This window comes from Cryptomeria japonica, chromosome 7 (genome assembly GCF_030272615.1).
Source record: "Cryptomeria japonica chromosome 7, Sugi_1.0, whole genome shotgun sequence".
NCBI lineage: Eukaryota > Viridiplantae > Streptophyta > Pinopsida > Cupressales > Cupressaceae > Cryptomeria > Cryptomeria japonica.
The window spans coordinates 152,129,814-152,144,588 of NC_081411.1; the positions used below are offsets into that span (position 1 = coordinate 152,129,814).

The 14,775-nt window shown below is 31.0% G+C and overlaps 1 protein-coding gene across 1 annotated transcript; it reads left to right on the forward strand.

The window, feature by feature from the left end:
• Window positions 1-7,629: 7,629 nt before the first annotated feature.
• Window positions 7,630-8,745, forward strand: LOC131856526 (F-box protein At1g11810-like). Its single transcript, XM_059208349.1, has one exon. The coding sequence runs from the start codon at window positions 7,630-7,632 to the stop codon at window positions 8,743-8,745; it is 1,116 nt and encodes a 371-aa protein (XP_059064332.1).
• The last annotated feature ends 6,030 nt before the right edge of the window (window positions 8,746-14,775 follow it).

The window sequence follows — 14,775 nt, forward strand, 5'->3', positions numbered from 1 at the left end:
GTAGACACCTAAAAGTTGCACAACAAATTAAGTGAATTTTATTCATTTAATCATCCCTATTTCTTCCAATTAATTAAATTAATATCCCTGTTTCTCTAAATTAGCCTATTAATCAAATTAAAGATTTGATTAATATTTCCCTTCTTCTATCCTGGCCATTTTATTAAATTTACATTTAGTTAAAATATCCCTCATAGCCATTTAATTAAATTTACATTTAATTAAAAATCATCCTCTAGCCATTTTAATTAAATCTACATTTAATTAAAACAACTTTTGCAAAAATCTGCTAAAAGAACGGTTAAATGCGCTACAGAAACAGTCAAATCGCAACAAAATATGTTATATGCATGACATAATATGTTATATGCGCTACAAAATATATTATATGCACTACAAAATATGTTATATGTGCTAGAAAAGATGTCAAATGCACAAGAATATCTATCGTATGCGTGAAAAGATCTGTTGTATGTACAATTTTGCATTTAAAAACTTTAGGCGTGAATCCTGCGGAAAAAAAATTAGAAGTGTTGAAAAATGGGGTTTGAGCCCCATAGTGGGCATCATAAATGTATGCTCAGATTGTGGTACCTGCATGAGAGCGGCAAACAACACAAACACACCAATGAGACATTATGTTAGAGATCAAAAATCATTAGAACAACAAATGAAATAAAGATCTTAAGCACGTCTCATCTTAACCCTTGTTGAGATTATTCAATCTCAACCCTCCATTGCCTTATTTTCCCTATAACTAGAGTTCTCATTCTTCATTCTCATCATCAAGTCTTTTGTACATCTAAATTATAGTCACATTGCAGGTTAAGGAGCTCTCTTTATTATCAAGAATCCATATCATAAGCATTTTTAGTTTCATTTAGCTTAGATGCATACCTTTACTTAGTTAATTAACTCATCTAGTATCATCTTTGCTTTCAATTTGTCGATTTGATGTTGTTGCCAAAGTTGTCAATTTGATTCACTGGATAAGAAAATTGATTTGGATATGAGATGTTTAATATGAAACTGGTGTCGATATGAGACTTGATGATGAAGCCGTTATGGAAGTGTTGATATGAGACTGATATGGAGATTCGATATGATAATGTTGTCTTCAAAATTGTCAAAATAGGGATATTAATTAAATCTTAATTTAATTAATTAGAAGAAATAGGGATAATTAAATGAATGAAATTGTTGATAACTTTCAATCCTAGCCCTTGTTGAGATTATTCAATCTCAACCCTCCATTGGCCTATTTTCCCTATAAATAGAGTTCTCATTCTTCATTCTCATCATCAAGTCTTTTGTGCATCTAAATTGTAGTCACATTGCAAGTTAAGGAGCTCTCGTTATTATCAAGCATTTAAATTATTCTCTTGAAAGTTGCACAACAAATTAAGTGAATTTTATTCATTTAATTATCCCCATTTCTTCCAACTAATTAAATTAAGATTTAATTAATATCCCTATTTCTCTAAATTAGCCTATTAATCAAATTAAAGATTTGATTAATATTTCCCTTCTTCTATCCTATCCATTTAATTAAATTTAAATTTAATTAAAATCTCCCTCATAGCCATTTAATTAAAAATCCCCCTCTAGCCATTTTAATTAAATCTACGTTTAATTAAAACCCCTTTTGCATTTAAATAAATCTAAATTTATTTAAAAATCCCCCCCACTTGCAAAAATCCTACAAATGCAAGTTGCAACCAAAATTAAAATAAATTAATTTTATTTTAATTAAATTCTTTTTTCCTCACCCACTTGCAAAATCCTACATCTCCCACTTGCCTCCTAAACCTCTTCTAGAGCCTTCTAGATTATTCTAAACCCTTTTAATTAGCCTAATCAACTCCCAATCATGTCCTTTCCCTAAATTTGAGGAGGTCACTTCTCAAATTTGGAAGAAAGTCTTCTAAATGCATTTAAGACTTTATTCCCTTCAACAAGCTAACTACTCTTTGTCAAAAAACCAAACTTATTCCTTGGCTACATTGAAACCCTAGTTTAAACTCTTCCATGATTGTGTTTTGGTTTTGAAAGTGATCTCTTTTGCATTTGCTTTGACTAATCCTCATATGGCCTATCTTTTGACTAGACTACCAAAACCACTGAGATCCTTTTGGGATTCATGGTGACTGTACACAAACCTTTTGTTTTGGTTTTATTAATGTTGCAACCTTTAACTCATTTTTCATTTGATTGTATTTCAATGATTCATTCATTTTGTATCCAACTATGTCTTTGTGCCACTTAATGTGTTGTCTTTAGCCCTTTTATCTCTGCAACATTCTATCCATCTATTGGAACATTTGCAGTTGTAGACTTCTCATGATTAACAAGTAATTACAAAGGGGAACATCTTGCAAGAGTCCACCCATATGGATCTCGTTTGGCCATAGTAATGTTCATTACTATGGTTCTAATCTTCTTTTTACTGTCGTTAATGCATATGTATATATTGTGGTCTATTTCCTTCTTTTGGCAGTGCATACATCTGTCATATTCTTCTCCATGAATGTGAATTTTTTCTTGGTATATTATTGAAACATCATCAATTACATGCAATAGGACCATACTCTCACTATTTCCTAATTGTCACAAACTACTCTCTTTTACCAAATCCATGCCATGAGTGAACTATTTTCTATCATACATGTCCTTTTCCCTAATAGGTCTATCTTGACAATGAACTATTTTGAAAGTTTGTACTCATTTATTTCACTGTTATTGTTGCACTGTTATAATAGTCAATGGTATTTGTGCTCTTTTCTAATTATTGCAATAGCATTTTTCCTCCTCTTATTGGTTTTTAATCTCTTCATGGTCTTGCTTCTAGGTGAATTTTTATCAATGCATTCATGACTTTAAAACCTTTACCCCTCTTTGTGTTTTGTTGATCAGGGTTTGTACAAGATGTGTAGGATTTAAAATATTTTCCTAGTGACAATCTTGCTATCATTTTATCACTATAGCTAGAATATCTCAAGAAAGAAGTACATTCATTCATGCCATGCATATTTCTAAAAATCATCAATTATTTTAGAAAATAAAAACATAAACCCTCCCATGTGCATGTAACATCAAGCTTCTCTTTTATGAATGATAGTAAAAGGGATTCAAGAGAAGGAACATACATATATTGAAACAATGTAGTGCATGAATTTTGCATGGCTGAACCTAATGATCATCATGCTTCACAACAACTCCTCCTACTAGTTGAAATCCATTCCACATGATGAACAAAACCTTTAAAAAACTTGTTGATGCCCTTGAAAATTGTCAAATGTACCTATTGAGCTCTTCCTTCATAGATGAACTGAAGGTATACACATGAAGCATGCATGAATCTTCTCCTCAAGCCTCTGTTGGTGATTTGATAAGTCTTGGAAGCCATGAATGATTCTACAAACAAAAGAAAACTCCTAAAGGATGGGGTTTTCTTGATAAAACTTAAGCTCTCTTATGTTAAAACCTTAATCTAATTGTGCATACGTGGAAAAGGATTTATGATAAAAGTTCCATGTGACAAGTGCACCTTTAGATCCTTTACATGTAACATTGAAGACTTACTTTTCCTTTTGAATTTTGGTTCCTTCCAAACCATGCATGGGTGTTTCATCATGAGTAGTATTACTTTGGAGTTTTTGAGAGACTTTAATACAAACCAATGGACATTCTTGTGTATCTCTATTTTTTAATTTTGCCTTGAAAACACCAAACAAAGGAATGAGAAATAACCTTTTGATCTCTTTAATTTTTTTATATCTTTTAAAACCTTTATATTGTACCTAAGACTTGGTGTAAGGCTATTTTGACCAAGAAGTGGAAAAATTGGCAACAATAATATAGAGATTGTAAATTAGTAAATGTGTGTCATTACAACATCAAAATAAATGAAGCACAGATTGACATGAAGCATAAGGAATAATTAATTATGAATTTTTAATTGAAGGTAAAGTGTGTGATAATGAAAGAGGAATAAGCAATGAAATGTATATTAAGGATAATAAACCCAAATTATCATATTTGAAACCCTAATATAGGAGTAAATCTTAAGGGGTGTAATATTTTTTTATATATAGTATATATCATAAATAGTAGTTACAAGAGCTTTGCGTAGAAAAAATGGCCTAAAGGAAAAAACACAATATTAACAATCATTACATATAGATATTGTCCCAAATAAAACTATTACATGATAAATCCCAATTAGTGGCTTACTGAGGCATAGAGATAAAACATTAAAAATTCTTAGGGAAACACATGAAGAAAGTTAAGCATTTAGATTAGTGAGGAAGGGAACTTATTGTAACTCATTCTTTTTGACATTGATGAGACCAACAAAAAGTAGTATTGTGGGTAGTGGTTGATTAGGAACTATGGTCCTTGGAACATCATCTCATTGTTTTGTACCAATTAGGGGTTGATTTCTATATATTGAGAGTTGAGTAATTTTATAACCCAACTAGTTAGGTATTAAGGAGGAGATACTTGATGGCATTGCAAACACACTTCACTCTAGGGAATCCTTGGATGTCCTTAGGATTAAAGAGTCTACCAATGAGGGTACAACCATTGAAGAGATCATATTTCAATGGTGTGAGAATGTTAAAAATATAAAAAAGGTAAATAATACATTTATAATAAATAAATAAGTTCTAGTAATAATAACAAATAACTATAGGATAACAAAAAGAATGTTAAAATAAATTATTAGAATTAAAAATAATAATTAATGACATCACTCTTGTTATTACTTGTCCTTATAATAATGGTTAATATTAACTATTAATATTTTCTATAACAAATGAGAATTAAACATTTTTCCGTATTGAAGCCATATTTATATTTTGTAAAGTAGAGATGAAATATTTTTTACCTTTAAATTTTTTAAAATTATTTGTTATGATTATTATTAGTCTCAAAGTTTAGATGTTAGGTGCGAATAAATAGGCATTGCCAAAAACAATCAAGATAATCTTCAATTAATTGTTACAACTAAAAGAATTTTTTTGAATTAATTTTTTTTTTTTCAAATAATCTTGTTAAAAACATTCTAGATTTAATAATTTTTCTATCAAAAATATTAAATAAAACAATATATATTAATATTATTGTTATATAATTTAGTATAATTGATCATATCATATATTTAAAATAATCTAATAGCGTAATCTATAAAAAATATATTAAATTATTAAAAAATTCTATTATAATAAATTGTTAATAATCACATTGTAATATCATAATATGATAGTTTACTATATAATATATTACAAATCATATAATCTATATATTCTACATGTTATTGTAAGGGAATAAAATATATAAGTGTTCATATACATATACATATACATACATACATGCATATACATATATGTGTGTGTGTAAAATTAAATTTCATATGAGCATCAACATGAGACAAATACAAGCTCTTTACAAGAAAACACACTATGGTTTTGAGAGATGTCTGTTCTTGAGAGAATAGATGGAGCTTTGTGGTTTCAAGTTTCTAATTTTCATAAGAGGGCTTGTGATGTTCTTTCCTTGGTCCTCTTTTGTGATACTTGAGGTGGAGAACCTTCTTACGAGAGTGTCCAAGGCTTAGTTTTCTCTACTTCTTGCTTCCTCTTTTGTTCATCCTATTGAGGTGGAGATCGTCTTTAAGGGAGAGGTCAAAAGATGCATTAAGGGGGCTCTTGCTACCTTGTTTCTATACTTTGGTTGCATGGGAGTTGTTGTTGCCTTCACTCTTTTTATATTTCATTCTCCTATTGAGGTGGAGACCAAGGTGGACTTTGAGGTGATCGATGGGAAAGTATTATTGCATCAGATGAAGGTTATGAGAGCCTTTTCAAAACCCAATAATCTAGTAAGTTATTATGTAATATCCTTGTATTACTAGAAGTGAAGGTTATGGGAGGCTTGTTAACACCCATTATTATGGTTAACGGAGTCTAAAAATTCTCTTTGTTTATGATTGTTAGAGTAGCTTGGCTTGTTTGGCTTTGGCCTTATACTTTTACAACTAGTTCTCTAATGCTTAGTTTTTGTTGTTAGGTTGTGGGTTAGTTGCTGGTTGCCTATGCTGTATTTTGTTGTAGCATTCTATAAGTGGCTTTTGGATCCCCACAAAATCCAAGGGTTTCAATTCCCTTCAAAACTCACTACAAAGGGTTTTGGGTCCCCTCAAAACCTATTTTACCCTTGATAAAAAAACTTATGTAACTTTCAACGATTTTAAGATTTGTAGCATTTTTATTTTGACTTATATAATTAGCATGATTTTTTATTTTTTTGGATTGAAGCGTTTGTTAGGTAATGACTAGGTTATCCTTTAATCAAATCTTTAAAAGATAAAAAATAGTCTTATACTGTTTTTTTTTCTTTTTCTTTTTCTTTTTTGCATTCTAGAAGATTTGGATTCAATATCACTTAGATGCTTACAACATGAACTTTTCCATTAAATTAAGTTGCCTTTAACATGTCCTAGAATGCCGATGTAGTACTAATTCCAAAACAAATAATACTTTAGTACTCTTCAATATGTGTCATATCTTATATTTATGTTACAAATGAACTAAGCTAGTACACATATATTATTCAATTTATGGATTGCAAGTGAAACACTTTAGTCTTCAAATCAATGCATAACTAACCTAGGTTCAAATTTGAGAATAAGTGTTCAAATTTGGATTTGAATTTATAAAGTTTGAGTTTTCTCCACATATATATGACAACTACACTAGATTATTTGAAATTAGTTTCCTAGAATGAGCATATGTGGATCAGATAAAGTTTAGTGCATAAATCATGTACTTGTTGCATTTGTCTTTGCATAAAAGATAACATATAAAAATAAGTCTATAAAATAAAATACAACATACTATAGGCACATAAAAAATTCTCACTAAATTAAATAAATAATTTACAAAATATATTTATTTTACTATTAATTTCATCTATTAGTTAAATAAATATTTTTATCTATTAAATTAATTCATTAGCTTTTTCTACTAATAGTTGAATAAATATTTTAATTGATTTAATTAATTCATTAACCTTTTCTTTCTTTAAAAAACAAATAATATTTATTATTTATTTAATTATCTTAACCCCATATTTTTCTTCTATTAATTAAATACATATTTGTTTTACTTAATTAATTTATTATCCTGATAATCCTAACCCTCCATTTTGTTCATATGGATCATAAATCTAAATTGATAGGCATGTGACAAATGTCCCATTCCTCTTCATTCTCATTGTCTCTCTCCTCTTCACGTGACAACACACCTGCCTAGCTTTTACCTACCACTCAATCTTAACCCTTCATTTCCAATTAACTCCTAATTTTAGTCATTCCTTACACCACTCAATCTTATCCCTTTATCAATACCTACTCCTCCATCTTATTGATTCTCTTTTAACTATATGATCATGATCGTTTAACCTAATAATCATGACCATTCATCTTTTTAACCTAACATTTCGCTCTCTTAAAATTTTCTATAAAAGAGACTTCTTTCCTTTCATTTTCATCCATCAATCATCAGTGCACTTGCTATATACAGCTATCCAATCAACTCCTCGCTCTTCTTCTTTTTCTTCGCAGCCATGCCGACTTCATGGAATGATTTGCCCGAGAAAGTGCAAAATAAGATACTTGCGCGACTGCCACTTACAAGATTCATGAGATTATGCTGTGTGTGCAAACAATGGTGGTCATTGTACCACAATGTTTCTTTTATAAATCTTCAAGCTACCCTCTCACAAACCACGATAGTAGAAATCAAGAAGAGCTCTACGATTTTGGATGCCCAGGAAATGAATTCCATAGACGGAGATCAATATTATAAGGAAGTGCAATTACCTTGTCAGATTCAGGTTAGAGATGTGTTAGGTCATGGAGATGGGTTAATTTGTTTTTATTTGAGAGAGAATGGACACCAGCTTTTGATTTGGAACCCTTTTACAGACCAAAGTAAGACCATAAGAGCTCTGTGTGAGAGAAAAGACATTATCTCAACTGAGATATTCTACGACAAAAATTCTTATCGCAATTTCAGATTGATGAACATGCAACTCAACAGGCAAGGAGGAATTGAAACCTGGATCTACAGCTCTATCAAAGATAATTGGCAGCAAATTTTGGTACCACTGCAAAAAAGCTTAGCAATTTATTCGGTGGGAATTCATTTCTTATACACAACCGTTCCAGATCATAATTTTTTCAGAGTAATCACATTTGATATTGAAAAGGAAGAGTGGGTTCCAAGTGGGGTTATTGTGTTGCCCTCGAAACTTTTTATCTTAGGGCAGGATGCTGAAAAACAATTGTTTGTGGCCACAAAAGTTGCTGAAGATGACTTTTTTCAGATTGGGAAATTTAAGAAAGTGGGAAATTCTTTTGTATTGATGTGGAGTGAAACAACAATACAGCTTCCTCCATCTGTGCCATCAATTGAATTGGAATACAATGGCAATATGCCTAACCCTAATTCAAATGCAGTGTTTGGGAACTCCAAGTTGTCAATTTGTATAGGATACAAGCATTCTGCACAAACATTGCGAAATGCCATCGGGATTTACACTGACATAAAAGAAAACCATACTTGGATGTATCGAAAGTACTGGTTATCATATGATACACAGAAAAATATTTGGAAGAGTTTGGATAGAGATCCAGAGTCCACAGTATTGCATTTTATACCCACCCTCTTCCAGATTTGAAGTATTGCTGATTAGTTGTCAGATTTGAAATATTGTTGATTAGTTGTCAGATTTGATGTATTTGCATATAGATCTAGAGTCTATAGTATTGCATTTTATACCGGCTCTTTTTTAGATTTGAAATATTGTCAGATTTGGAGTTTTTGGATATAGTTCTAGAGTCTATAGTATTGCATTTTATACCCGCTCTCTTCTAGATTTGAAGTATTGTTGATTAATTGTCAGATTTGAAGTTTTTGGATATAGTTCTAGAGTCTATAGTATTGCATTTTATACCCGCTCTCCTGTAGATTTGAATTATTGTTTATTAGCTGTCAGATTTGATGTATTTGGATATAGATCTAGAATCTATAATATTGCAATTTATACCTGCTGGCTTTCAGATTTGAAGTATTATTCCAGATTTGAATGATTAATTTCCAGATTTGAAGTATTGTCCATTGTTGTCTATGGACTAATTCTATCGTTTGGATTCTTGAAGTTAAATGAGAAGTAAGACTACAATAGTTTGGAATTTTGATTCTTAACTCATTTCCATGGCCTGCACATTCTTTAAAAAAATTGAATAACTTTGAAATCTCATGTGTCACAATTACTATTGATGTTTACCTTATCCAATTTCAACCCAGCGTATTTTAATTTTTTAAGCTTGATTGTCAATTATAATTGAATTAAACTGGATTGATGTCATTTATGAAGAGACACCATGATTATTATAATTATAATTATAGGCACATCTGCTTGTCTTCTATCAATTTGTTGCATTATACATGGTTCACCTTATCGGATTTGTTCATTATATTATATTTATCAGTTTCTGCCTACTGGAATTATAGTCAAAACTTTCAATTTTTTTGATCGATAAAAGCATTGCCAGATTAATATATTAATTCATATGGAAGATTGCAGCATCAAATCCCATAACCAAGACTTTCAATATATATTACTGCTTTAACCAACCAATCATTATTCAGATTTTTTATTTTCATGTATTACTGCTAGGTTCCAGTATAGAAAGGTGCAAGTTTATTAAACTCGAAATATATAAAAATTATTTATCTATGATTTGATTGAGCTAAAGTCGGTGGCAACAGAGGGACGAAGAAAATTTGCAGATGGTGAGAAGCACATAAATTTTTGGCCACAGCAAGGGATATATTGCAATAGTGAGAAACATTTAATTTTTAGCATAAAACCCATAATTAGATGTGTCCATTAAATTTTCGATATAAAGTGATGTTTTATATATGTATGTGCAGTTAGCTTTGAAATATTCTATTTTCAAAATTGGATAACTCTGGATTATGTATAAACAAAGCCTTTATTAATGTTAATTTTTCTTCTTTCTTGTTTTTGTTTCCTGTAAAAAATATTTAGTGGAGAAGTATATTAATTCATAAAGAATATTTCTTAAATAATATTGAAAGTTCACTTACATAGTCTATCCAAGCCTTTATTAATGTTAATTTCTCTTCTTTCTTGTTTTTGTTTCCTGTAAAAGATATTTAGCACAAAGATGGAGAAGTATATTAATTCATAAAGAATATTTTTTAAATAATATTGAAAGTTCACTTACATAGTCTATCCATTCATCCATCCTCAAGCAGTTTCTTATGTACAATTGAAATCTTCTCAATGACTATATTGGGTTCCATATACTAAAATCTTTGTTCTCCTCCAAAATCAGAAAACTTTTATAACTCGCTCTCATAGCAAGGCATACCTATTTTTCGCTAGGGGAATCTGCAATGTTCAAGTGAACCCTGCGTTACCTTGATGGTGGGTTGTGAGTGATTTGCAGCTGTGTCCAAGCTCTTCTTTTTAAAACCTGATATCCTACATGGTCCTACCTACTATATCTTCTGGATAGTTTTCAACCTCCTTAATTTTGCGTTACCTTGATGGTGGGTTGTGAGTGATTTGCAGCTGTGTCCAAGCTCTTCTTTTTAAAACCTGATATCCTACATGGTCCTACCTACTATATCTTCTGGATAGTTTTCAACCTCCTTAATTTTTTTCATAGAAGATAGGGTTTGGGAGGATTTATGCATTACTATATCTTCTGGATAGTTTTCAACGTCCTTAATGTTTTTCATAGAAGATAGGGTTTGGGAGGATTTATGCATTATTCATATAAGGCTGCATTTATAACAAATTCTGACTTTGATCACGATATTATTGTTAATTAGCATTTTGGTTTAGTTAATTCGGTGTTTTCATTCAAATTTTGATAATAAATTATGTTGTGTTGGGTGTATTTTGGTTTAAAATAGATTTTTTTAAAAGTAAATTAATACAAATCATATACAAATTAATCAATTGTATAATAATTGAGTGCTTTTGTTTTGTTTTGTTTTGTTGTTTGTGTCTCTTTTGCTTTCGTGACTGTTCTGGGGCGCTCCCCTATTTTGCTATTGGTTTATGTCTGTTTGGGTGATGGCTGACTTTTGTAAAACTTTTGGTTTCGGGTCCATGTAAAACCCGTTTATCTTTATCAAAAACAAACTATTAAAAACTATTAGAGCTGTTCTATAAAAAGAGGTAATGGGAATAACACTAGAAATATCATGGTTGTCTAGATTGTCTAGATGAGATATATATATACCCAATGGCTGTCTAGATTGCCTAGATGAGATATATCCATCCTTGTGTGCAAATAAAATTAGATTAATTTAAAATTTTCACACAAGTTGCAAATGAGATTAGGTTAATTTAGATTTTCACATAAATCAAGTTAGATATATGAGCTATACAATTAAAATGGGTTGCCTATTACTTAAGTAGAGAGATAAATTAATGTAATACCTAGTATTTTAAGCCTATGGAAAGAGATAAAATAGATGAAAATGAATTCTTTCATTTGGTAGAAAATGAATTTTGATGAACTCAATAGGATGTAGAATATTGTAGAAATGTGACCTGTTAATGGGTCTAGCAGGGTTAATCGTAGTTGTCCTCGTGAAAAGTTATCAACTTGGTGTCCTCCTGATCATGGTTGGATTAAAATAAATTTCTATGATGCAGCTCGTGGCAACCCAAGTCCCTCTAGCGTGGGATGTGTTGCTAAGGATTGAGCTATGGAAAAGTTATTGCTAAGAGAAAGCAATACCTTCGGGGACAAACAATGAAGCCGAAATTAAAGCCGCTCATTGACGATTCAATTGGTGGAAAGGATGGATTCAATTGGTAGAAAGGATGGGTATATCGAAGCTCCACTTAAAAGGGGACTCTCAAATTATAACCCTGTTAAAGGTGAAGCACAAAACTGGAAAATCAACAGGGAAATCCAAGGTATTAAATTTTTTTTCTCAGCTTTCTAAAGTTTCAGAATCTCGCATGTCCTCAAAGACGGAAATAAGGATGCCAACTGTTGCACCAACCAAGCTTTCGACCTTCAAGTTGGCGAAGTCAAGTTTGAATTCACCTGCCCAACGGCTACAATTTGAATTGAGGGGTCGAGTTTCTAATTCATATCTAGAACTAGGTGTTCTAGCTGTCCGTTATGTATGTGCGATGCATTGTGGTGAGAAGGTACATATTGGGCATTCAATGCTTGTCAAGTTTTGTACGCCATAGCTAGGCGAAATACGCCCTCTTTGATGACATCTTTCATCATTTCTTGAGCGGGTGAGTTGGCAGAGGTTGGTCGTCTTTTCTTGGCAAAGGTAGCGGCAATTTCCCTCCGCACTGTACTTCCGTGCGGGAGATTAATGACGAGCTTACTATTCACACATGTTGCCACCTTGTTTCGGTGTCAATCATTTATTATTCATCGGGGGTGCGGCCTCATTGTTGTTATAGCTTACATTACAATCTATATGTATTAAGATGAGTTGAGGTGTTGCGTGCGTGAGGGGAGTCCATTCTTAAGGTGCGATTTACGTAGAGTGTTTGGACGTCTCATGCTTCTTTTCAACCATGGAGCCTCTTCATCCAAAAGAAAGTGTGGGCGAAAGGGGCTCGAGAAGGCGCAAGACAAAGCGAACCCTGTGGATTGGATTTCTCCCGGAGGACAATGACGACTTGGATGACCCCGAGGAACCTCAAAACGATGAGCAGAACAATGCAGGGAAAGGCAAGGAGCTCATTGTAGCTAATTGACTGTGGTTCTTCGGTTCCTTCATCATTCTAGTTTTTTGTACTGTTTTGTAAATTTTGTATAATCGATTCGGGTGGTGACTGTGAAGGGAAGGTTTATTTTGACTGTGTAGATAGTTTGGGTCTTCTCTGGTCCATGTTTGATGTATGGACTTTTGAATTTGAACAATATCGTTGGTGATGTAATTTTGTTTCTTTATTAATAAGATGCAATATTAACCACTAAAAAAAGAATATTGTAGAAAGGTATTGTTAACATTTGTAGACTTCAATAGTTGATTTGTGAAAAAAAAAAGAAAAAAGAAAAAAAGAAAAACAAATTGGTCTAGTAACAATTTAAACAATACTAGAAATAGATAAATGGTCTTAAGCTCTTCCTCACTTCTTTGATTGAGTTCTATTATAATGCATATGTTAAATACAAGACAAAAAAAGAAGTAAGCAATGGAAAAATGAGACATTGAAAGAGATTTAAATAAAATTTTACAATTTATAATTATGTCAAGAGAGGTGTAATCTAAAATAGATACAAGGGAAGAAGCATTTGATGTTGTGATCAAGAAATAAAAATATAGGAACAACATTATTTTAGTATCCTCTTTCAAATAAAAATAAAATTAATGTAAATAAATAATTATTTTTATTTAAAAATATAAACAAAATTCATCATCAACAGTCAATATAGAAACAATAAAAAGATCAAATGTATGACCAACAATAATCAACATTGATAATAATATTGTATGTATAATAGAATACCTACATTAGAGAAATATATGTAAAATACATGTAAAGATATCATTATCAGGGAACCTATTTTCTATTGGATTTATCATCTAAGTGGGATAGATGCCTTGAGAAAATGGCTCTCAATATATTTGCATAGCTTTATCATAAGGTTTGTTGATTAAATATGAAGGCGATAACAACAACAAATCAATGTCATCTAAAAGAATGTCTCAAGAACTAGGAAGAAAGATAAATTCAACAAATCAAGGATATGAAAAGAGAAATACATTAATGAAAGTTTCATATATCAATAAAAACCTAGAAATTTAGGACATGGATTTCCTTAGGGAGCTTCTTATGATTCATCACAAGTGACTAAGACCTCAACCCTTCTCTTTGTTACCCTAAATAAATTCTTATAGGCACTTTTTACAATATAATTGAGATGTTTTCTCTTAGTAGAATGTTTGGCTAAATCATATTTGTGTGATGCAACAAGTATTAATATCATCTTTGTGCTCTTTGATCCTTGTTCTTATGGAGAATCTAGTTTCTCCAATATAATAAGTTACATAGGAGAAGATCCCTTATAGGTTCATAAGTTATAAAAAGTGTCTTTCCAATATTTAAATGATTTGACCAATTTTTCACTTTGTTGAGCAGTTCAAAGAATTTGATGGCGCATTTTATCAAATGGATTATAAGGATCTTAAATTGGATATCTCTTCAACATAAGTAAGGGCATTTTAGTAAATGCCATATTAGTAAATGAAGAGTCCTCAACTTTATAATTGTGAGAAAGATGCATTTCATCCTCTAAATTAATCTAAATTTCTATCTTTAATTGCATGCATTATTCTTCTTTAAAATATTTAATAATTGATAAATATAATGGATAATACAATTCTCATATCACGACTTTAAAAGATTGTAGTGATAAACATTTTTAAAGATGCCTACTTTCTAAATTGAATGTTGCCAAGTTAATGAATTCCCTATAAACATTCACTAAAATATCAATTTTCCCTGACATAAAGATGTTAAAGAGAGGTATTTTGCTATTAACTTTCAAATCCTTGCTAAATTCAATCCCTTCTATTATTAGATGCCATGTTTAAATAGAATAATATGACTTAAGAAGGAATAAAAATAGAATACCAAAACATCAACCCTCATTATTATTCTTATCTTCTTAAAACATGA

Bases quoted from the DNA above. Each gene is read 5' to 3' on its own strand.
- LOC131856526 (XM_059208349.1), top strand. From the start codon at position 7,630: ATGCCGACTTCATGGAATGATTTGCCCGAGAAAGTGCAAAATAAGATA.